The 23,986-nt window shown below is 45.9% G+C and overlaps 1 protein-coding gene across 1 annotated transcript in view; it reads right to left on the bottom strand.

Annotated features, from left to right (window-relative positions):
* The window catches only part of LOC112257198 (lysyl oxidase homolog 3B), a 32,079-nt gene extending 10,794 nt beyond the window's left edge, over positions 1-21,285 (bottom strand). The window contains 8 exon segments of the mRNA XM_042326219.1: positions 3,443-3,477; positions 3,479-3,503; positions 3,505-3,604; positions 3,607-3,652; positions 14,908-15,005; positions 15,008-15,070; positions 15,360-15,693; positions 21,007-21,285. Of these exon segments, the coding sequence (XP_042182153.1) occupies positions 3,443-3,477; positions 3,479-3,503; positions 3,505-3,604; positions 3,607-3,652; positions 14,908-15,005; positions 15,008-15,070; positions 15,360-15,684 (692 nt within the window). The 5' untranslated portion in view covers positions 15,685-15,693; positions 21,007-21,285.
* Between the last annotated feature and the right edge of the window lie 2,701 nt (positions 21,286-23,986).

Raw genomic sequence — 23,986 nt, 5'->3', positions numbered from 1 at the left:
ACCGGAGGGCTCACAGCCCACCATTTAAAATCAGAGTCCATATGTTCCCTAACCCCTTTAAATTTCATAACACCGTTTTATTCCATAACACCTTTATATTCCATAACACCTTTATATTCCATAACACCTTAATATTCTGTAACACCTTTATATTCCATAACACCTTAATATTCTGTAACACCTTTATATTCCGTAACACCTTTATATTCCGTAACACCTTTATATTCCGTAACACCTTTATATTCCGTAACAACTTTATATTCTGTAACACCTTTATATTCCATAACACCTTTATATTCTGTAACACTGAGCTAAGCAGGGTTGGTCCTGGTTGGTCCCTGGATGGGAGACCAGATGCTGCTGGAAGTGGTGTTGAAGGGCCTGTAGGAGGAACTCTTTCCTCTGGTCTAGAAGAATATCCCAATGCCCCAGGCCAGTGATTGGGGACACTGCCCTGTGTAGGGTGCAGTCTTTCGGATGGGACGTTAAACGGGTGTCCTGACTCTCTGAGGTCATTAAAGATCCCATGGCACTTATTGTAAGAGTAGGGGTGTTAACCCTGGTGTCCTGGCTAAATTCTCAATCTGGCCCTCAAACCATCACGGTCACCTAATAATCCCCAGTTTACATTTGGCTCATTCATCCCCCTCCTCTCCCCTGTAACTATTCCCCAGGTCAATGAGAATGTAAATGAGAATGTGTCCTCAGTCAACTTACCTGGTAAAATGAGGGTTAAATTAAAAATAACTAAATAAACATTTGTATTAAGATTTGAACTTTGCCTGAAGGAGTGGGATGGTTTTTGATGTATTACTATGTTATATGATGATGGGATTTAATTGTTGGCTATTACAAAATTAAAGTTAATTGTATTTGCATTATTTTCTTAATATTTTTTTGTAAATGCAATACGCCAGTAAAAGTCAAACACAAGTGGTTGGTGGTACCTTCATTGGGAAGGACGGGCTCGTGTTAATGACTGGAACGGAATGGGTGGAACGGTATCAAACACATGGTTTCCATGGTTTCCTTGTGTTTGATGTGTGTGATACCGTTCCACCTACTCCGCTCCAGTCATTAACACGAGCCCGTCCTCCCCTAGGGTGCCACCAAGCAACGGGCCCGTGTTAATGACTGGAGCGGAGTAGGTGGAACGGTATCACACACATCAGACACATGGTTTCCTTGCCATTCCATTCGATACCATTCCAGCCATTATTATGAGCCGTTCTTCCCCCATCAGCAACTTCCTGTGATGTCAAACTTTTCTTTTCAACAACTCCTTCTTAACATTCCCTGAGTTTCTGGCAAGAGTCCAGAATCCCCCAATCAGTCGCTAGAGTGACTAAGGACATTTAAAAACAGGACAATGTTGAAAAAAGTCACGACAACGTTCATATTGTATAAGTCGGTCAGATCCCCTGTTCCAGAACATTCTGTTATTCCGCTGCGGTGCATTAACGATTACACGTTATTAACATTCCTTGTCTGTTGCCTACCATTAATATTATCAGCTAGTCTGATTTTATCTCAAAGTTCCAACGCAATAATATATTCCAGCCTTTTAGCCAATGGTGAATAAGTGGCCTGCGGAAGTCTAGGGTTCTAAGCCAATGAAACACAGCTGTACCGCTGCCAGCATAGGGTTTGAAAAGCGAACCACTTCTCTTTCAGAACTCTCTTACATTTCACTTCTATTTCTCTCTATCCAATAAACACACAAAGACTTAAAATATTTGATGGTTCGTCTGAGGGCATAGCGAGATTTCTTATAAGCATCCGGATTAGTGTCCCGCACCTTGAAAGCGGCAGCTCTACCCTTTAACTTGATGAGGATGTTGCCAGTAATCCATGGCTTCTGGTTTGGAAATGCACGTACAGTCACTGTGGAGACGACGTCGTCGATGCACTTCTTGATGAAGCTGGTGACTGAGGTGGTATACTCCTCAATGCCATTGGATGAATCCCTGAACATATTCCAGTCTGTGCTAGCGAAAGAGTCCTGTAGCGTAGTATCAAAGTCATCTGACCACTTCCATATTGAGCGAGTCACTGGTACTTCCTGCTTGAGTTTTTGCTCGTAAGCAGGAATCAGGAGGATGGAATTCTGGTCAGATTTGCCAAATGGAGACAGCTGCATATTATCCGTGTCGTCGTTCTCAGCCTCGGTGAAACATAAGATATTACAGTTTTGAATGTCCCGTTGGTAGGATTGTCTTAATCATAGATCGTCCAGTTTGTTTTCCAATGATGTTGGCCAATAATACAAGGTACCGTTGGCAAATTCCTTCCCCTCCATCTTTTCCTCATGCTGATGACGGTGATTTGGGACTTGTCTTTACAAAGCAGTATTTCCTTCGCTTCGGACTCATTAAAGAAAAAATCTTTGTCCAGTTCGAGGTGAGTAATCGCAGTTCTGATGTCCAGAAGCTCTTTTTGGTTATAAGAGACGGTGGGCAGCAACATTATGTACAAAACGAGTTAAAAACAATATGAAAAAACAGAATGTAGTGATCACAATATAGTAGCCATATGAAGGAAAACCAAAGCTCCAAAGGCTGGGCCTAATATAGTGTATACGAGGTCATACAATAAGATTTGTAGTGATTCCTATGTTGATGATGTAAAGAATATTTGCTGGTCTGTAATGAGGAGCAAACAGAAGTTGCACTTGACACATTTATGAAATAGTTTATCCCAGTTAATAATAAGCACGCACCCATTAAGAAAATGACTGTAAAAACTGTTAAATCCTCATGGATTGATGAGGAATTGAAACATTTTATGGTTGAGAGGGTAAAGGGTAAAGGTTAAAGGAATGGCACATAAGCCTGGCTGCACAACCGATGGGCGACCTTAAATCAAATTGAGAAATCAGGTGACTAAACTGAGTAAAAAAAGATGAAGAAACTACACTATGAAACAAAGATAAATTACTTAATGAATGATAGTAAAAAGATTTGCAGCATCTTCAATGAAATTCGGAGAAAAAAAAAAGGCAAACTCAGCTCCGTCATTCATTGAATCAGATGGCTCCTTCATCACAAAGCCACTGATACCAACTACTTTAATGATTATTATTTAACTATTATTTAACTATATTATTAATGATTATTTCATTGGCAAGATAAGCGAACTTAGGGATGACATGCCAACAACAACAAACGCTGACACTACACATCCAAGTATATCTGAACATATTATGGAAGACAAGAATTGTACTTTTGAACTCCGTAAAGTGAGTGTGAAAGAGGCAAACATTTTGTTGTTGTCTATCAACAATGACAAACCACCTGGGGTCTGACAATCTGGATGGAAAATGACTGAGGGATAATAGCAGACGACATTGTCACTCCTATTTGCCATATCGTCAATTTAAGCCTACGATGTAGATATTAGAATATATTCCCTGGTATGAGTGAATCCCTCTACCCTGACTTACTTGTAGAAGTTCTTGTTGACCTTTCTCTCATGGGGGGAACCCCAACATACCACAGATGACCCAGTGTTTGTGGGGTCCACCCCACATCACAGATCTGGGCCCAGCCGTCCTTGTACTTAATCTCTACCACGCCCTCGGTGACGGGCATCTTTTGGTGGGCACCACCGAGCGCAGACGCACCTCCTCCACCCTGTCCTCATCCACCTGCACCTGTAAGGGGGTTAGAGGTCAGAGGTTAGGTCTCAGACAGTGGAGGTTGCTGATGGGGGAGGATGGACTCATAATAACATCTGAAACGGAGCGAATGGAATGGCATCAAACACAGGGAAACCATGGAAACCACGAAAACCATGGAAACCACATGTTTGATGTATTTGATACCATTCCCCTTATTCCACTACAGCCATTAACATGAGCCCATCCTCCCCCACATGAAGGTGCCACCAACCTCCTGTGGTCTCAGAGGTTATGGGTCAAGGTTATACAGGTCATGCAGACACACCTCCTCCACCTGAACCTGTAGCAAAGGGTCAGGGGTCATACAGATCCACTTCCTCCACCTTGCTCTCATCCACCTGCACCTATAACGAGGGGGTCAGGGGTCATAGTTCATACAGGGTTATACAGAGTGCTGTGGTGTCACCTATGACCCGATGTGACGCCCCCTCAGAGCAATAGAACTTTGTAAGGCCTGATAGCCAGATCTACCGTCCTGACTCGTTCTGTGACAGAAACACAACGTGATCTCTCCTGATCAGTACGGTCCTAGTGTTACGTAGCCGGATGCCAGATCTGCTTGTGCTGTCAAGTGGACCATCAGAGTTTCTCGTGGTGTGAATGACATCAATGAAGAAACACTTCCCCCACACACACACACACGTCTTCACACTGATGTCACTGATGTCACACAGACACAGCATAGACGGAAAAGAAAACGCCATTCAATGGCCGTTTCACGGAGTGGATGCCATAACAGGTGGAAACCTGTCATAATATGTGATTTATGTGCCAATTCACAGGATCCTAATTTTTGCTCTATGCAAATATATTGTCAGTTGTATGCTTTAATCGCATGTTTAGAATTAATTTATACTGTGGGAAGCAAACATGATGTTCAGAAACCCAGGCTGCTTGGGAGTCACATTGTGGTGGTTAGTGTCATATTGGTTTGACAGATAAAATGATATCTTACATTAGGCTATCACACAGAAACCTGAGCAGAGCAGGGGAGCTACAACTGACATATCGCTAGACGGGAGTGTTAAAGATGTCAGGGTAAATCTGAAAACCTAGATGAAGACGAAGAACCTAACGCAGTAAATATCATGGATATTGATGATCACGCATACACCATCAAGCCCCACAGAATGATGGTGTTCAACAAGTAACAGTATCCCATCAAGCCCCACAGAATGATGGTGCTCAACAAGTAACAGTATCCCATCAAGCCCCACAGAATGATGGTGCTCAACAAGTAACAGTATCCCATCAAGCCCCACAGAATGATGGTGCTCAACAAGTAACAGTATCCCATCAAGCCCCACAGAATGATGGTGTTCGACAAGTAACAGTATCCCATCAAGCCCCACAGAATGATGGTGCTCAACAAGTAACAGTATCCCATCAAGCCCCACAGAATGATGGTGCTCAACAAGTAACAGTATCCCATCAAGCCCCACAGAATGATGGTGTTCGACAAGTAACAGTATCCCATCAAGCCCCACAGAATGATGGTGTTCAACAAGTAACAGTATCCCATCAAGCCCCACAGAATGATGGTGTTCAACAAGTAACAGTATCCCATCAAGCCCCACAGAATGATGGTGTTCAACAAGTAACAGTATCCCATCAAGCCCCACAGAATGATGGTGTTCAACAAGTAACAGTATCCCATCAAGCCCCACAGAATGATGGTGTTCAACAAGTAACAGTATCCCATCAAGCCCCACAGAATGATGGTGTTCAACAAGTAACAGTATCCCATCAAGCCCCACAGAATGATGGTGTTCAACAAGTAACAGTATCCCATCAAGCCCCACAGAATGATGGTGTTCAACAAGTAACAGTATCCCATCAAGCCCCACAGAATGATGGTGCTCAACAAGTAACAGTATCCCATCAAGCCCCACAGAATGATGGTGCTCAACAAGTAGCAGTATCCCATCAAGCCCCACAGAATGATGGTGCTCAACAAGTAACAGTATCCCATCAAGCCCCACAGAATGATGGTGTTCGACAAGTAACAGTATCCCATCAAGCCCCACAGAATGATGGTGTTCAACAAGTAACAGTATCCCATCAAGCCCCACAGAATGATGGTGTTCAACAAGTAACAGTATCCCATCAAGCCCCACAGAATGATGGTGTTCAACAAGTAACAGTATCCCATCAAGCCCCACAGAATGATGGTGTTCAACAAGTAACAGTATCCCATCAAGCCCCACAGAATGATGGTGCTCAACAAGTAACAGTATCCCATCAAGCCCCACAGAATGATGGTGTTCAACAAGTAACAGGATCCCATCAAGCCCCACAGAATGATGGTGTTCAACAAGTAACAGTATCCCATCAAGCCCCACAGAATGATGGTGTTCAACAAGTAACAGTATCCCATCAAGCCCCACAGAATGATGGTGCTCAACAAGTAACAGTATCCCATCAAGCCCCACAGAATGATGGTGCTCAACAAGTAACAGTATCCCATCAAGCCCCACAGAATGATGGTGTTCAACAAGTAACAGTATCCCATCAAGCCCCACAGAATGATGGTGCTCAACAAGTATCGTGGAGTATTATTCTCAAAGCTTGAAACTGAACCCAAATACCCAAAAACGTTTAAAGTTTGGTTAAACACTTAAATGGATAATGAAGTGGGGGGGGCTGTCAATGTTTTGACTCCTAGTTGCACCACACTCTTCCAAACCATCTGGCTGGTCAATGTGAACATGTGTGTTTTAAACTGGAGAGCTGTGTGGTTTAAACTGTAGTGCTGTGTGGTTTAAACTGTAGAGCTGTGTGGTTTAAACTGTAGTGCTGTGTGTTTTAAACTGGAGAGCTGTGTGGTTTAAACTGTAGTGCTGTGTGGTTTAAACTGTAGAGCTGTGTGGTTTAAACTGTAGTACTGTGTGGTTTAAACTGTAGAGCTGTGTGGTTTAAACTGTAGAGCTGTGTGGTTTAAACTGTAGCGCTGTGTGGTTTAAACTGGAGAGCTGTGTGGTTCAATCTGTAGTGCTGTGTGGTTTAAACTGTAGTGCTGTGTGGTTTAAACTGTAGTGCTGTGTGGTTTAAACTGTAGAGCTGTGTGGTTTAAACTGTAGTGCTCTTTGGTTTAAACTGTAGTGCTGTGTGGTTTAAACTGTCGTGTTAAACTGTAGTGCTGTGTGGTTTAAACTGTAGTGCTGTGTGGTTTAAACTGTAGTGTTTAGCTGTAGTGCTGTGTGGTTTAAACTGTAGTGCTGTGTGGTTTAAACTGTAGAGCTGTGTGGTTTAAACTGTAGTACTGTGTGGTTTAAACTGTAGAGCTGTGTGGTTTAAACTGTAGAGCTGTGTGGTTTAAACTGTAGTGCTGTGTGGTTTAAACTGTAGAGCTGTGTGGTTTAAACTGTAGTGCTCTTTGGTTTAAACTGTAGTGCTGTGTGGTTTAAACTGTAGTGCTGTGTGGTTTAAACTGTAGTGCTGTGTGGTTTAAACTGTAGAGCTGTGTGGTTTAAACTGTAGAGCTGTGTGGTTTAAACTGTAGAGCTGTGTGGTTTAAACTGTAGAGCTGTGTGGTTTAAACTGTAGTACTGTGTGGTTTAAACTGTAGAGCTGTGTGGTTTAAACTGTAGTGCTCTTTGGTTTAAACTGTAGTGCTGTGTGGTTTAAACTGTAGTGCTGTGTGGTTTAAACTGTCGTGTTAAACTGTAGTGCTGTGTGGTTTAAACTGTAGTGCTGTGTGGTTTAAACTGTAGTGTTTAGCTGTAGTGCTGTGTGGTTTAAACTGTAGTGCTGTGTGGTTTAAACTGTCGTGTTAAACTGTAGTGCTGTGTGGTTTAAACTGTAGTGTTAAACTGTAGTGCTGTGTGGTTTAAACTGTAGTGCTGTGTGGTTTAAACTGTAGTGTTAAACTGTAGTGCTGTGTGGTTTAAACTGTAGTGCTGTGTGGTTTAAACTGGAGAGCTGTGGTTTAAACTGTAGAGCTGTGTGGTTTAAACTGTAGTGCTGTGTGGTTTAAACTGTAGTGTTAAACTGTAGTGCTGTGTGGTTTAAACTGTAGAGCTGTGTGGTTTAAACTGTAGTGCTGTGTGGTTTAAACTGTAGAGCTGTGTGGTTTAAACTGTAGAGCTGTGTGGTTTAAACTGTAGTGCTGTGTGGTTTAAACTGTAGTGTTAAACTGTAGTGCTGTGTGGTTCAATCTGTAGTGCTGTGTGGTTTAAACTGTAGAGCTGTGTGGTTTAAACTGTAGAGCTGTGTGGTTTAAACTGTAGTGCTGTGTGGTTTAAACTGTAGTGCTGTGTGGTTTAAACTGTAGTGCTGTGTGGTTTAAACTGTAGTGCTGTGTGGTTTAAACTGTAGAGCTGTGTGGTTTAAACTGTAGTGCTGTGTGGTTTAAACTGTAGTGCTGTGTGGTTTAAACTGTAGTGCTGTGTGGTTTAAACTGTCGTGTTAAACTGTAGTGCTGTGTGGTTTAAACTGTAGTGCTGTGTGGTTTAAACTGTAGTGCTGTGGTTTAAACTGTAGTGTTTAGCTGTAGTGCTGTGTGGTTTAAACTGTAGTGCTGTGTGGTTTAAACTGTAGTGTTTAGCTGTAGTGCTGTGTGGTTTAAACTGTAGTGCTGTGTGGTTTAAACTGTAGTGTTAAACTGTAGAGCTGTGTGGTTTAAACTGTAGAGCTGTGTGGTTTAAACTGTAGTGCTGTGTGGTTTAAACTGTAGTGCTGTGTGGTTTAAACTGTCGTGTTAAACTGTAGTGCTGTGTGGTTTAAACTGTAGTGCTCTGTGGTTTAAACTGTAGTGCTGTGTGGTTTAAACTGTAGTGCTCTGTGTTTAAAACTGGTATTTTGGCCAGGTCTCTCTCAGGAAAAGAGATTGTTAATCTCAATGAGACTAACCTTGTAAAATAAAGCTAAAATAAAACGTAAAACATTGACAAAGGAAAAAGTAACCCGAGAGAGAAAGATGTTAAAATGATAATTTGTGCCTCAGTTAATCTTCGGAGGTGGAAGACAGGCTTCCTAGTTGCAGCAGTGTGTTCTGGGGCTGCTGTGTTCTGCTGCAGGCTGGGATCATAGGATGGGATCATAGGCTGGGATCATAGGATGGGATCATAGGATGGGATCATAGGCTGGGATCATAGGCTGGGATCATAGGATGGGATCATAGGATTGGATCATGTGCTGGGATCATAGGCTGGGATCATAGGCTGGGATCAAAGGCTGGGATCATAGGCTGGGATCATAGGATGGGATCATAGGCTGGGATCATAGGCTGGGATCATAGGATTGGATCATAGGCTGGGATCATAGGCTGGGATCATAGGCTGGGATCATAGGCTGGGATCATAGGCTGGGATCATAGGCTGGGATCATAGGATGGGATCATAGGGTGGGATCATAGGCTGGGATCATAGGCTGGGATCATAGGATTGGATCATAGGCTGGGATCATAGGCTGGGATCATAGGCTGGGATCATAGGAGGATGGGATCATAGGCTGGGATCATAGGATTGGATCATAGGCTGGGATCATAGGGATTGGATCATAGGATTGGATCATGTGCTGGGATCATAGGCTGGGATCATAGGCTGGGATCATAGGCTGGGATCATAGGCTGGGATCATAGGCTGGGATCATAGGCTGGGATCATAGGCTGGGATCATAGGATTGGATCATAGGCTGGGATCATAGGCTGGGATCATAGGATTGGATCATAGGCTGGGATCATAGGCTGGGATCATAGGATTGGATCATAGGATGGGATCATAGGCTGGGATCATAGGCTGGGATCATAGGATTGATCATAGGCTGGGATCATAGGCTGGGATCATAGGCTGGGATCATAGGCTGGGATCATAGGATTGGATCATAGGCTGGGATCATAGGCTGGGATCATAGGCTGGGATCATAGGCTGGGATCATAGGCTGGGATCATAGGCTGGGATCATAGGATTGGATCATAGGATGGGATCATAGGCTGGGATCATAGGCTGGGATCATAGGCTGGGATTATAGGATGGGATCATAGGCTGGGATCATAGGCTGGGATCATAGGCTGGGATCATAGGCTGGGATCATAGGATGGGATCATAGGATGGGATCATAGGCTGGGATCATAGGATGGGATCATAGGCTGGGATCATAGGATGGGATCATAGGATGGGATCATAGGATTGGATCATAGGATGGGATCATAGATGGGATCATAGGCTGGGATCATAGGATGGGATCATAGGATGGGATCATAGGATGGGATCATAGGATGGGATCATAGGCTGGATCATAGGCTGGGATCATAGGCTGGGATCATAGGCTGATCATAGGATTGGATCATAGGATGGGATCATAGGCTGGGATCATAGGATGGGATCATAGGATTGCTTCATATGTTCTCAGTGTCTGATACTGTCTTAATCATCAGTGGTGTAATCATTGATTAACTGTTTCTACGGTTCCCTTGGTCATTGATTGTTATTATATTGCAGAGAGAAACCAATTGACCAGGTACAGAGAGACAGACGGGTTTCAGAGGATGACAGAACAGAGAGTGTTTATGTTAAACAGTTGTTTATGATATATGTTGAATAAAGGCAGTAATAGTAACTGGTTGTTATTAAAGGAAGTACTAGTAACTGGTTGTTATTAAAGGCAGTACTAGTAACTGGTTGACTAAAGGCAGTAATAGTAACTGGTTGTTATTAAAGGCAGTACTAGTAACTGGTTGACTAGAGGCAGTAATAGTAACTGGTTGACTAAAGGCAGTACTAGTAACTGGTTGACTAAAGGCAGTACTAGTAACTGGTTGACTAAAGGCAGTAATAGTAACTGGTTGATTAAAGGCAGTAATAGTAACTGGTTGACTAAAGGCAGTAATAGTAACTGGTTGACTAAAGGCAGTAATAGTAACTGGTTGACTAAAGGCAGTAATAGTAACTGGTTGACTAAAGGCAGTAATAGTAACTGGTTGTATAAAGGCAGTAATAGTAACTGGTTGACTAAAGGCAGTAATAGTAACTGGTTGTATAAAGGCAGTAATAGTAACTGGTTGACTAAAGGCAGTAATAGTATCTGGTTGTATAAAGGCAGTAATAGTAACTGGTTGACTAAAGGCAGTAATAGTAACTGGTTGACTAAAGGCAGTAATAGTAACTGGTTGACTAAAGGCAGTAATAGTATCTGGTTGTATAAAGGCAGTAATAGTAACTGGTTGACTAAAGGCAGTAATAGTAACTGGTTGACTAAAGGCAGTAATAGTAACTGGTTTGTAACTGTGGATTCTTCATTCCCAGGCTGCGCTGCATTGAGTCAGGTCAGACTGAGTGGGTGGAAGAGGACTTGGCTGAACTCCTGGTTTGTTGTCTGTTCGCCAGACTGGACACAGGAACACAGAGAGCAGGGGAGGAGGGAGAGGGGAGGAGCAGGAGGGTAGGGGAGGAGGGGAGGAGCAGAAGGGTAGGGGGAGGAGGGGAGGAGCAGGTGGGTAGGTGGAGGAGGGTAGGGGAGGAGGGGAGGAGCAGAAGGGTAGGGGGAGGAGGGGAGGAGCAGGTGGGTAGGGGGAGGAGGGGGAGGAGCAGGGGAGGGGGAGGGGAGGAGCAGGAGTGGGTAGGGGGAGGAGGGGGAGGAGCAGGTGGGTAGCAGGTGGGAGGGGAGGGGGGGAGAAGCAGGAGGGTAGGGGGAGGAGGGGAGTAGCAGGTGGGTAGGGGGAGGAGGGGGAGAAGCAGGAGGGTAGGGGGAGGAGCAGGAGGGTGGTGGGAGGAGGGCGAGGAGCAGGAGGGTGGTGGGAGGAGGGGGGAGGAGGGGAGGAGCAGGAGGGGAGGGGGAGGAGCAGGAGGGTGGTGGGAGGAGGGGGGAGGAGGGGAGGAGCAGGAGGGGAGGAGGAGGGGGAGGGGAGGAGCAGGAGGGGGGAGGAGCAGGAGGGTGGTGGGAGGAGGGGGAGGAGGGGAGGAGCAGGAGGGGGAGGGGAGGAGCAGGAGGGAGGGGAGGGTAGGGGGGAGGGGAGGAGCAGGAGGGGGAGGGGGAGGAGGGGGAGGAGGGGAGGGGAGGAGGAGCAGGAGGGGGTGGGGAGGAGGGGGAGGAGGGCAGGAGCAGGGGGGAGGGGGAGGAGCAGGAGGGGGGAGGAGGGGGAGGAGGGGGAGGAGGGGAGGAGCAGGAGGGGGAGGGGGGAGCAGGGAGGGGGAGGAGCAGGAGGGGGGGGGGAGCAGGAGGGGGAGGAGCAGGAGGGTAGGGGGAGGAGCAGGAGGGGGGGGGAGGGCAGGAGGGGGAGGAGCAGGAGGGGGAGGGGGGAGGGAGGGCAGGAGGGAGGGGGGGGAGCAGGAGGGGAGGGGGAGGAGCAGGAAGGGGAGGGGGGGGCAGGAGGGCAGGAGGGAGGAGGGTAGGGGGAGGAGCAGGGGGGAGGAGCAGGAGGGTAGGGGGAGGAGCAGGAGGGAGGGGAGGAGCAGGAGGGTAGGGGGAGGAGCAGGAGGGAGGAGCAGGAGGGTAGGGGGGAGGAGCAGGAGGGGGAGGAGCAGGAGGGTAGGGGGGGAGGAGCAGGAGCAGGAGGGGGGAGGAGCAGGTGAAGCAGAAAGAAGGAGGAAAGCCTAACTCTTATGAAAGCTCTTCTTTAGAGTTTAAACTGTCCAATAAGGAGTTTTAAAGACATATTTCCTTCCTGATCTAACCATCCAATCAGAAGGCTGAACAGTAACCCAGAGTCCTGGAGGCCCCCAGTTTAAGGTTGTGTCACAAATGTCTCCTTACTATCAAAAAGTCTAAAGTATTGAACAATAAAAGAGAGAGAGGGAAGAGAGAGAGAGAGTCAGAGAGTCAGAGAGTCAGAGTCAGAGAGAGAGACACAGAGAGACAGAGAGAGCCAGAGAGACAGAGAGAGAGAGACAGAGAGACAGAGAGCAAGAGAGAGAGAGACAGAGAGCCAGCGAGAGAGAGAGAGAGAGAGAGAGACAGAGTGACAGAGAGAGAGACAGACAGAGACAGAGACACAGAGAGACAGAGAGACAGAGACAGAGAGAAGGTAGATGGAAAAAGAGTGGCTGTCTGGCACCTATGTGCTTTTCAACACTACAACTGTGCTTCCTCAGTTTGGACAGTCATCACCAGTGGTTAACTAATGACACGGCCATGTTATGACGTAGGGAATGATCTATGAGAGTGTAAACTCTAGCATAGGGCTCTATAGAGCATCACCAAAGCACCCAATAGGAAATCAGCAGCATGTCATTTTCACCTGCAGTCCTAGTTCCTGTTATGTTCAGTTCAGTAACCTATGCAGAGTGTATAAACCCAGACAGACATCAGCAGCAGACTGGTGACAGAGGAGCAGTACATTTAACTGTATCCCAAATGGCATTCTATTCCCTATATAGTACACTACTTTAGACCAGGGCCCTATTCCCTATATAGTACACTACTTTAGACCAGGGCCCTATTCCTATATAGTGCACTACAATAGACCAGAGCCCTATTCCTATATAGTGCACTGCTATAGACCAGCGTCCTATTCCCTATATAGTGTACTACTGTTGACCAGGGCCCTATTCCTATATAGAACACTACTGTTGACCAGGACCCTATTCCCTATATAGTACACTACTGTTGACCAGGGCCCTATTCCCTATATAGTACACTACTGTTGACCAGGGCCCTATTCCCTATATAGTGCACTAGTGTTGACCAGGGCCCTATTCCCTATATAGTACACTACTGTTGACCAGAGTCCTATTCCCTATATAGTGCACTACTGTTGACCAGAGTCCTATTCCTATATAGTGCCCTACTGTTGACCAGGGCCCTATAGAGCCCTATTCCCTATATAGTACACTACTGTTGACCAGAGTCCTATGGAACCCTATTCCCTACATAGTGCACTACTGTTGACCAGAGTCCTATTCCCTATATAGAACACTACTGTTGACCAGAGTCCTATTCCTATATAGAACACTACTGTTGACCAGAGTCCTATTCCCTATATAGTGCACTACTGTTGACCAGAGTCCTATTCCCTATATAGAACACTACTGTTGACCAGAGTCCTATTCCCTATATAGTGCACTACTGTTGACCAGAGTCCTATTCCCTACATAGTGCACTACTGTTGACCAGGGTCCTATTCCCTATATAGTGCACTACTGTTGACCAGGGCCCTATTCCCTATATAGTGCACTACTGTTGACCAGGCCCCTATAGAGTCCTATTCCCTACATAGTGCACTACTGTTGACCAGGGTCCTATTCCCTATATAGTGCACTACTGTTGACCAGAGTCCTATGGAACCCTATTCCCTATATAGTGCACTACTGTTGACCAGAGTCCTATGGAACCCTATTCCCTATATAGTGCCCTACTGTTGACCAGAGTCCTATAGAGCCCTATTCCCTATATAGTGCCCTACTGTTGACCAGAGTCCTATAGAGCCCTATTCCCTATATAGTGCCCTACTGTTGACCAGAGTCCTATAGAGTCCTATTCCCTATATAGTGCCCTACTGTTGACCAGAGTCCTATAGAACCCTATTCCCTATATAGTGCCCTACTGACCAGAGACCAGAGCCCTATTCCCTATATAGTGCCCTACTGTTGACCAGAGTCCTAGCCCTATTCCCTATATAGTGACCAGGCCCCTATAGAGTCCTATTCCCTATATAGTGCCCTACTGTTGACCAGAGTCCTATTCCCTATATTGTGCACTACTGTTGACCAGAGTCCTATGGAACCCTATTCCCTATATAGTGCACTACTGTTGACCAGAGTCCTATGGAACCCTATTCCCTATATAGAACACTACGGTTGACCAGAGTCCTATGGAACCCTATTCCCTATATAGTGCCCTACTGTTGACCAGAGTCCTATAGAACCCTATTCCCTACATAGAACACTACTGTTGACCAGAGTCCTATAGAACCCTATTCCCTATATAGTGCCCTACTGTTGACCAGAGTCCTATAGAACCCTATTCCCTACATAGAACACTACTGTTGACCAGAGTCCTATAGAACCCTATTCCCTATATAGTGCACTACTGTTGACCAGGGCCCTATTCCCTATATAGTGCACTAATGTTGACCAGAGTCCTATTCCCTATATAGTGCACTACTGTTGACCAGAGTCCTATTCCCTATATAGAACACTACTGTTGACCAGAGTCCTATGGGTAAAGCCAATTCTAATTCAACATGTTCTTTATTCAAAAGATAGAATAGAATTCGAAATTGGGTCTCCAGTGAACTTCCTGAATTGACTGGGATTGACCCCCAACCCTGCTAACCCATGGTAATGCCTTACATCGATGACGTTGGAGTCGACAAACCCAGGAAGCCTCTCATCCTTGCAGATGACTCCAGCGTCCTCATCGTGTGTGCAGTCACTGTTGCCCCAACCCGAGATTTACACAGGTCAATACTCTTCTCTCCTCCATTACACTGAACATTATCCAGCCAGATCTTCCCTGCATAGAGAATAAAGAAATCACGTCACCATCGGTCAACTGTAACACAACGTAGAGAATAATGGACTGTGCGTGTTCATTGTAAACCACTGTATCCTGTTGCGTTTGAGTTCTCTACTGATGAATGGTTTCCTAATGGCTGCTCCACGTTGTAGGGCTTTTAGGCGCTATCTAACAGTTCTATTACTGATCGTGACCCTTGCTATAACCTGGCGTGATGTGTCCATCCTTCATGCTTAAGAATGGTAAAATATGGAATAGCTGCTCTATGACGGTTGTTGTAGCTCACCTTGGCCCTTGCCGTACTTGGCGCTGTGTGTCCAACCCGTAGCGGAGACGAATCCCAGCTGACGACAGAGGACGTTGGCGTTGGACAGAGAGAAGTCGTCGTCACAGATGGTCCCCCACTCTCCCTTGTAGAAGACCTCGATGCGCCCCTCGTTGTGCTTTCGGGGGTACCCAACCAGACGGAACTGCAGCCGCTCGTTCTGTGGTTTGGGGGAGGTGGTGCCCTGGGTAGGGGGCGTTGTCTGGGCCATGATCCAGGCAGGAAGCCACACCTCTAACAGGAAGCTGATGATGGAAAATCGCTGCCACCATCTTGAGGTTTTCATCTCTCAAACCTGTAGGGGCATAGACAGGAGAGGTGAGTTTGAGGGTCAGAGGTCAGGTGGGGGATGTTTGACAGGTGAGTTGCAACTGACTGATCTACAAATCACCTTGCATCATATATAACTACTCATGATTATTTGTAGGTCAGTCAGTCCTCATTTACCAACAATGTATGATGGGGTTTGATGCTCTGGAACACGGCCAATGTCAGGAAGTTTAAACTGGTGACAGGTCACCTGACAGGAAAGGGATGTAGACAACAAGGAACTAACTGCTCTCAACTCAAAGATCCTAGTCAAAAACAAAATAACCCAAATAAACCAGCACACTTTACAGATTGTAATGCAAAAGATCACCAGGCAACAATGAAGACCTGAAATCAGAGAGATTATTTTTATAAGAACTTTGTCTCAGTGCTTAGGCCAGCAGCAGAACCAGAGAGGTAAAGATCTTTCCTCAGTGTGGTGTCTCAGTGATATCTGAGGCCAGCAGAACCAGAACCAGAGAGGCCAAGCAGAACCAGAGGTAAAGATCTTTCCTCCGTGATATCTGAGGCCAAGCAGAACCAGAGAGGTAAAGATCTTTCCTCCAGTGATATCTGAGGCCAAGCAGAACCAGAGAGGTAAAGATCTTTCCTCAGTGGTGTCTGAGGCCAAGCAGAACCAGAGAGGTAAAGATCTTTCCTCCGTGATAACTGAGGCCAAGCAGAACCAGAGGTAAAGATCTTTCCTCCGTGATATCTGAGGCCAAGCAGAACCAGAGAGGTAAAGATCTTTCCTCCGTGATATCTGAGGCCAAGCAGAACCAGAGAGGTAAAGATCTTTCCTCCGTGATATCTGAGGCCAAGCAGAACCAGAGGTAAAGATCTTTCCTCCGTGATATCTGAGGCCAAGCAGAACCAGAGAGGTAAAGATCTTTCCTCCGTGATATCTGAGGCCAAGCAGAACCAGAGGTAAAGATCTTTCCTCCGTGATATCTGAGGCCAAGCAGAACCAGAGGTAAAGATCTTTATCTCCGTGATATCTGAGGCCAAGCAGAACCAGAGAGGTAAAGATCTTTCTTCAGTGATATCTGAGGCCAAGCAGAACCAGAGGTAAAGATCTTTCCTCAGTGATATCTGAGGCCAAGCAGAACCAGAGAGGTAAAGATCTTTCCTCCGTGATATCTGAGGCCAAGCAGAACCAGAGAGTGATATCTGAGGCCAAGCAGAACCAGAGAAAGATCTTTCCTCCAGAGAGGTGATATCTGAGGCCAAGCAGAACCAGAGGTAAAGATCTTTCCTCCGTGATATCTGAGGCCAAGCAGAACCAGAGAGGTAAAGATCTTTCCTCCGTGATATCTGAGGCCAAGCAGAACCAGAGGTAAAGATCTTTCCTCCGTGATATCTGAGGCCAAGCAGAACCAGAGGTAAAGATCTTTCCTCCGTGATATCTGAGGCCAAGCAGAACCAGAGGTAAAGATCTTTCCTCCGTGATATCTGAGGCCAAGCAGAACCAGAGATGTAAAGATCTTTCCTCCGTGATATCTGAGGCCGCAGCAGAACCAGAACCAGAGAGGTAAAGATCTTTCTCAGTGACTTCCTGAGGAAGCTGAACCGGAGGGTCAGAGAGCAAATAAAGATCTTTTCGCTCCAACACTGTGATTGAAACCAGCTGTTGAACCAGAGAGGTAAAGATCGTTTACAATTATATCAGGCCAAGCAGAACCACCGATGGAAAGACCGTGATGGACAACCACTGATGAGGCCAAGCAGAACCAGAGGTAAAGATCTTTCCTCCGATGGACAGAACCAGGTAAAGATCTTTCCTCCGATGGACAACCTGAGGCCGAGAACCAGAGAGGTAAAATCTTTCCTCCGTGATACCACCAGAGAGGTAAAGATCTTTGGAAAACAAGCAGAACCGATGGACAACCACCGATATGGACAACCACTGTGATGGAAAACAGTAAACTGTTGACCGATGGACAACCACAGAACCGATGGTAAAAACCAGCGAGGGTGAGAAAACCACCGATGGACAACCACAGCAAGCAACCACCGATGGAAACCACCGATGGAAAACCACCGATGGAAAACCACCGATGGAAAACCACCGATGGAAAACCACCGATCTTTACTATAACATAAACACAACGTCGATTATAATGTGTGCATACAGATTGTATTAGGATGAATGACTGATTGAAACCAGTTGGTGTGGTGTGACAATGTGATCTTTGCCAAAAGTACATTAAGCAGCCAGCTGTTCTTATGGAGTCTGCAGAGTTTGGTGTTTCGACTCTGACCTGCCTGACCTGGGGTGTATTCAGGCCGCACACTGTAGCGAAACGTTTTGCAATGGTTTTGCAACAGAGCACAATAAAATGAAAAACTCAACAGACTATGTGACATAAATGGAGAATCTGACGCAACTATGCAAGACTTTAGTTCTGGGTTTCTGAGATCATAACGCTAGGAATACGGTGAATTCCCTTACTAGATTGTGTGTATTAGGTTTTGTTGTGGAATTTGTTAGATATTACCTGTTAGTTACTGCTGCACTGTCAGATCTAGAAGCAAAAGCATTTTGCTACACTCAATAACGTCTGCTAACCATGTGTATGTGACCAATAACATTTGATTTGATTTGATTTTGCATAGTGTTACATATATCATCTACAGCCACAACATGCCAGGCCAGGCAGTCACCTTCATTCATCTATCATCTACAGCCACAACATGCCAGGCCAGGCAGGGACTTGGGACTGTAGAGTCCTGTGTAGTTCTGTTGGGACTGTAGAGTCCTATGTAGTTCTATTGGGACGGTAGAGTCCTGTGTAGTTCTATTGGGACTGTAGAGTCCTGCGTAGTTCTGCTGGGACTGTAGAGTCCTGCGTAGTTCTGTTGGGACTGTAGAGTCCTGCGTAGTTCTGTTGGGACTGTAGAGTCCTGCGTAGTTCTGTTGGGACTGTAGAGTCCTGCGTAGTTCTGCTGGGACTCGAATACCAATAGCATCACTTAAACACAACCATACAGTGTGTTTTGGAAATAATAATCTGATTGAGAGACTGTGGAGAAGTCTGGGTACTAATGCTTTTATCTAACATTCCTCTCCTCATTTAGCACAGACAGAACGTAATAGCAGAAGACAGATGGCAACCAGGCTAACTGTGGAGAGGGAGAAGTGGGATGTAGTCTAATACCAGAGAAGAGAACGCTCTACAAATGAATAACGTCTGAAAATTAAAGAAATGAATACCAGATGCTGATGGAATTCAGTTTTAAGAGTTTTAAAATGTACCCATCGTCAAAGTCACGCTCAGGTCTATGGTTATTGACGTTAAGCAATATGTGGGTTTCTGGTCTTTCACGTGTCATTTTGAACCCATAAGTACCTCTCTATCCCTCTTAAGGGAGCACCATGCAGATACTGTTACTAAAACTACAAGGGGTCAATAGGAATCTGATTAAATTCCTCCTTAAATAAACATCCTGGAAATAATCTGAAACAGACAGACTAGAAGAACTGAACTCCTGCGAAAGCAATTCAAATTCCTGCCTATGTTTACTGACTGACTGAGAGACACAGAGAGAGAGAGAGAGAGAGAGAGAGAGAGAGAGAGAGAGAGAGAGAGAGAGAGAGAGAGAGAGAGAGAGAGAGAGAGAGAGAGAGAGAGAGAGAGAGAGAGAGAGAGAGAGAGAGAGAGAGAGAGACACAGAGAGAGAGAGAGAGAGACAGAGAGAGAGCCACACAGAGAGAGACAGAGAGAGACAGAGAGAGAGAGAGACAGAGAAAGAAATTCCACAGCTATATATTTCCTTCCTTCATTAGAGCATTCCACAGTATTCCGTATTCCGTTTTCAGTGTAGCCTACTGCTGGTCACAGCAGGCGGTGAGTGACAGGCAATAGCTCTTGTAAGAAAAATCAGGAATTTGAACTCTCTCTCTCTCCCGACCAGGACAAGGATGACATAAGGCCATGAAAACTACAGGATTACTACTTTACTATAAATTATCAGGGTTATCTTACCTCACTTTACAGGCAAATAGCAGTTTAATATGAGACAATGTCCTCAGTCACTGAAGAAAAGACTACTGTAGTTCATCCAATAATCAGCATTAGAGCACTAGTAGGATGGTTCTGTGTTAGAGACAGGACAGACTGGACAGACAGGATAGAGATGACAGACTGGACAGACAGGATAGAGAGGACAGACTGGACAGACAGGACAGAGAGGACAGACAGGACAGAGAGGACAGACAGGACAGAGGACAGACTGGACAGAGAGGACAGACAGGACAGACTGGACAGAGAGGACAGACAGGACAGGACAGAGAGGACAGGACAGAGAGGACAGAATGGACAGACTGGAAAGACAGGACAGACTGGACAGAGAGGACAGACAGGACAGACAGGACAGGCTGGACAGAGAGGACAGACTGGACAGACAGGATAGAGGACAGACAGGACAGACAGGACAGACAGGACAGACAGGACAGACAGGACAGACTGGACAGACAGGATAGAGGACAGACAGGACAGACAGGACAGAGAGGCAAGACTGGACAGACTGGACAGAGAGGACAGACAGGACAGAGAGGACAGACAGGACAGACAGGATAGAGGACAGACAGGACAGAGGACAGACAGGGACAGACAGGACATAGAGGACAGACTGGACAGACAGGACAGACTGGACAGACAGGATAGAGGACAGACAGGACATAGAGGACAGACTGGACAGACAGGACAGAGAGGACAGACTGGACAGACAGGATAGAGGACAGACAGGACATAGAGGACAGACTGGACAGACAGGACAGAGAGGACAGACTGGACAGACAGGATAGAGGACAGACAGGACATAGAGGACAGACTGGACAGACAGGACAGAGAGGACAGACTGGACAGACAGGATAGAGGACAGACAGGACATAGAGGACAGACTGGACAGAGAGGATAGAGGACAGAGAGGACAGAGAGGACAGACAGGACAGAGAGGACAGACAGGACAGGACAGACAGGATAGAGGACAGACAGGACAGACAGGACAGAGGACAGAGAGGACAGACAGGACAGAGGACAGACAGGACAGAGAGGACAGACAGGACAGAGGACAGACAGGACAGAGAGGACAGACAGGACAGAGGACAGAGGGCAGACTGATAATGGGAGCAGCTTTTGGGACAAATCTGAACATATAACATTTTTTCCAAGAAGTTAGTTAGATATTACATGTATTATTTGGAAAGGTAGGATGAGGAGATTTATCTTAGCAAGTACCACATCATTGCAGATGGCTTTTTTCCCCCCAACCCCAAAAAAAAAATGCTTGCACTTACCTGTTACAAAGTGTCCAGCCTTTAAAGTTTATAACGGTTTTAGAGAGTTCCAGGGGTGGACTCTAATCTACTAAATTATATTCCCTCTAACGTTTTCAAAAGTCGACAAAATATATCCAAATATTAAAAAAAAAAAAGTGTTTCGTCTTGATTTATGCCATAGAAGCATTCGGTTTAGAGGACAGTTTATAGGCAATTACGACTTTCACTCCTCTGGGCTGTAAATTGCCAGCTGTACAGTATACAACTGAGAGAGAGAGAGAGAGAGAGAGAGGGGGATGCGGAGCAGAGAGAGAGAGAGAGAGATGCGGAGCAGAGAGAGAGAGAGAGAGGGGGATGCCGAGCAGAGAGAGAGAGAGGGAGGAGTCAGGGAGAGGTGAAACTGACTCGTGGGATTCTGCACGACTTTAAAAGGGGACGGATTTTCCTGAAGACAGACTGCCTCTTTCATGGATGAGTCTGCAACGGTGCATCTCCATACAGGATTTATCACTGCAGTCAACCTATCCTGCAAACGCAAAATCCTCGGTCAACCCATCCACGCTGTAGAACATAGATCGTGGTGTAGTTGTACTTAAATCATAGAGTTTGCTGACTACCTATTTGAAACTATCCTGTAATTTCCCCCACATTTATCCCATGTTTACGACTCAATGTTATGTAAATAGGTTTGCAGCGGTGCGTTTAGAAAATGGTACAATAAAGACGATTATATTACATAACATCGATAGTGGAGTAGTTGTACGGCATTAACCAATTGAGTTTGCTGACTACATATTTGAAACGGTCCTCTATTTGCAAATGAGAACTTGTGTTCTCAACTAGCCTACCTGGTTAAATAAAGGTGAAAAAATAAATGAATGAGTCTTCAATATGGGATAGATGCCATTATCACATATGTGATGTACAGTAGTGAGGTCTGGAGGGGTGCTTTTCCAAAATGATGAACTTCAAATGCTTATGGTCCATAACATAACTACTCAACAGAGAGTGGAGTAGCTGGAACCCTGTCCTGTTTAGTGGAGTAGCTGGATCCCTGTCCTGTTTAGTGGAGTAGCTGGATCCCTGTCCTGTTTAGTGGAGTAGCTGGATCCCTGTCCTGTTTAGTGGAGTAGCTGGATCCCTGTCCTGTTTAGTGGAGTAGCTGGATCCCTGTCCTGTTTAGTGGAGTAGCTGGATCCCTGTCCTGTTTAGTGGAGTAGCTGGATCCCTGTCCTGTTTAGTGGAGTAGCTGGATCCCTGTCCTGTTTAGTGGAGTAGCTGGATCCCTGTCCTGTTTAGTGGAGTAGCTGGATCCCTGTCCTGTTTAGTGGAGTAGCTGGAACCCTGTCCTGTTTAGTGGAGTAGCTGGATCCCTGTCCTGTTTAGTGGAGTAGCTGGATCCCTGTCCTGTTTAGTGGAGTAGCTGGATCCCTGTCCTGTTTAGTGGAGTAGCTGGATCCCTGTCCTGTTTAGTGGAGTAGCTGGATCCCTGTCCTGTTTAGTGGAGTAGCTGGATCCCTGTCCTGTTTAGTGGAGTAGCTGGATCCCTGTCCTGTTTAGTGGAGTAGCTGGATCCCTGTCCTGTTTAGTGGAGTAGCTGGATCCCTGTCCTGTTTAGTGGAGTAGCTGGATCCCTGTCCTGTTTAGTGGAGTAGCTGGATCCCTGTCCTGTTTAGTGGAGTAGCTGGATCCCTGTCCTGTTTAGTGGAGTAGCTGGATCCCTGACCTGTTTAGTGGAGTAGCTGGATCCCTGTCCTGTTTAGTGGAGTAGCTGGATCCCCGTCCTGTTTAGTGGAGTAGCTGGATCCCTGTCCTGTTTAGTGGAGTAGCTGGATCCCTGTCCTGTTTAGTGGAGTAGCTGGAACCCTGTCCTGTTTAGTGGAGTAGCTGGAACCCTGTCCTGTTTAGTGGAGTAGCTGGACCCTGTCCTGTTTACCAGACGTGTTAGCTGGACCCTGTCCTGTTTACCAGACGTGTTAACTGGTCCCTGACCTGTTTACCAGACGTGTTAACTGGTCCCTGACCTGTTTACCAGACGTGTTAACTGGTCCCTGACCTGCTGTTTCATCTCTCTCTGTATAAACACTTTGGGACAACTGCTGATGTAAAAAAGGGCTTTATAAAATAAATGTAATTGATTGAACAGTTGTCCAACATAAATACATTGAGTTTGCTGACTAAAATCTCTCGTACCAGGTCGGACCCCTCTTTCCCTCCGGTACAGTACAATTCTTTGGGGCACGGAAACGTTGAACACCTTGATATTACAGAGCCTAACCAGTGCCAGGAAAACGTTCCCCACACCGTTACACCTCTGCCACCAATCTGTACCGTTGACACCAGGCAACATGGGGCCATGGATTCATGTTGCTTACATCAAATCCTGACTCTGTCATCCGCATGACGCAAACAGGAACCGGGATTCGGCGGACAAGGCTGTTTTTTTTTCCACTCCTCGATTGTCCAGTGTTGATGATCACGTTCTTCTTGTTTTTAGCTGAGAGGAAGCCGGTAAAAAGCACATCCATCGACAAGGACTGACGAGTTCGTCAGTAAAAAGCACATCCATCGACAAGGACTGCGTGTTCATAGATGTGATCTTTACGCTCTCTTGCGTTGTGTGATAAAGATAAGAAGGGACCAACGGTCCCAGGTGATCTGTAGTTGAATCTGCGACAATCGGCAAAAGACGAAACATTAGATGTGCATTAGGCTCGACGATGGTGATGGCTGTAGATCAGTGGCAGTCGGTGCTGTTTATTAGGATGAGGAAGGATTTGATGATCACAGCCTTATTTCTATCACAGCCTATTGGCTGTCATTCACATTCCATTCACCCAGTTCAATGTAACAGTGTTAGGTTTAGGATACTAGGTGATACTCAAATGTTCCCCCTACGCCCATCATGAGGTTTCTACAACCTAGCCTATGAATGAAAGTTTACAATGTAGGTGCACAGAGGTCGAGATACAGATTTGAGGTGACAGGCGGTGACACA

This window comes from Oncorhynchus tshawytscha, linkage group LG08 (assembly GCF_018296145.1).
Source record: "Oncorhynchus tshawytscha isolate Ot180627B linkage group LG08, Otsh_v2.0, whole genome shotgun sequence".
In the NCBI taxonomy this organism is placed as follows: domain Eukaryota; kingdom Metazoa; phylum Chordata; class Actinopteri; order Salmoniformes; family Salmonidae; genus Oncorhynchus; species Oncorhynchus tshawytscha.
The sequence above is the reverse complement of the archived record's forward strand: the minus strand, read 5'-3'. Positions and strand labels throughout refer to the sequence as shown.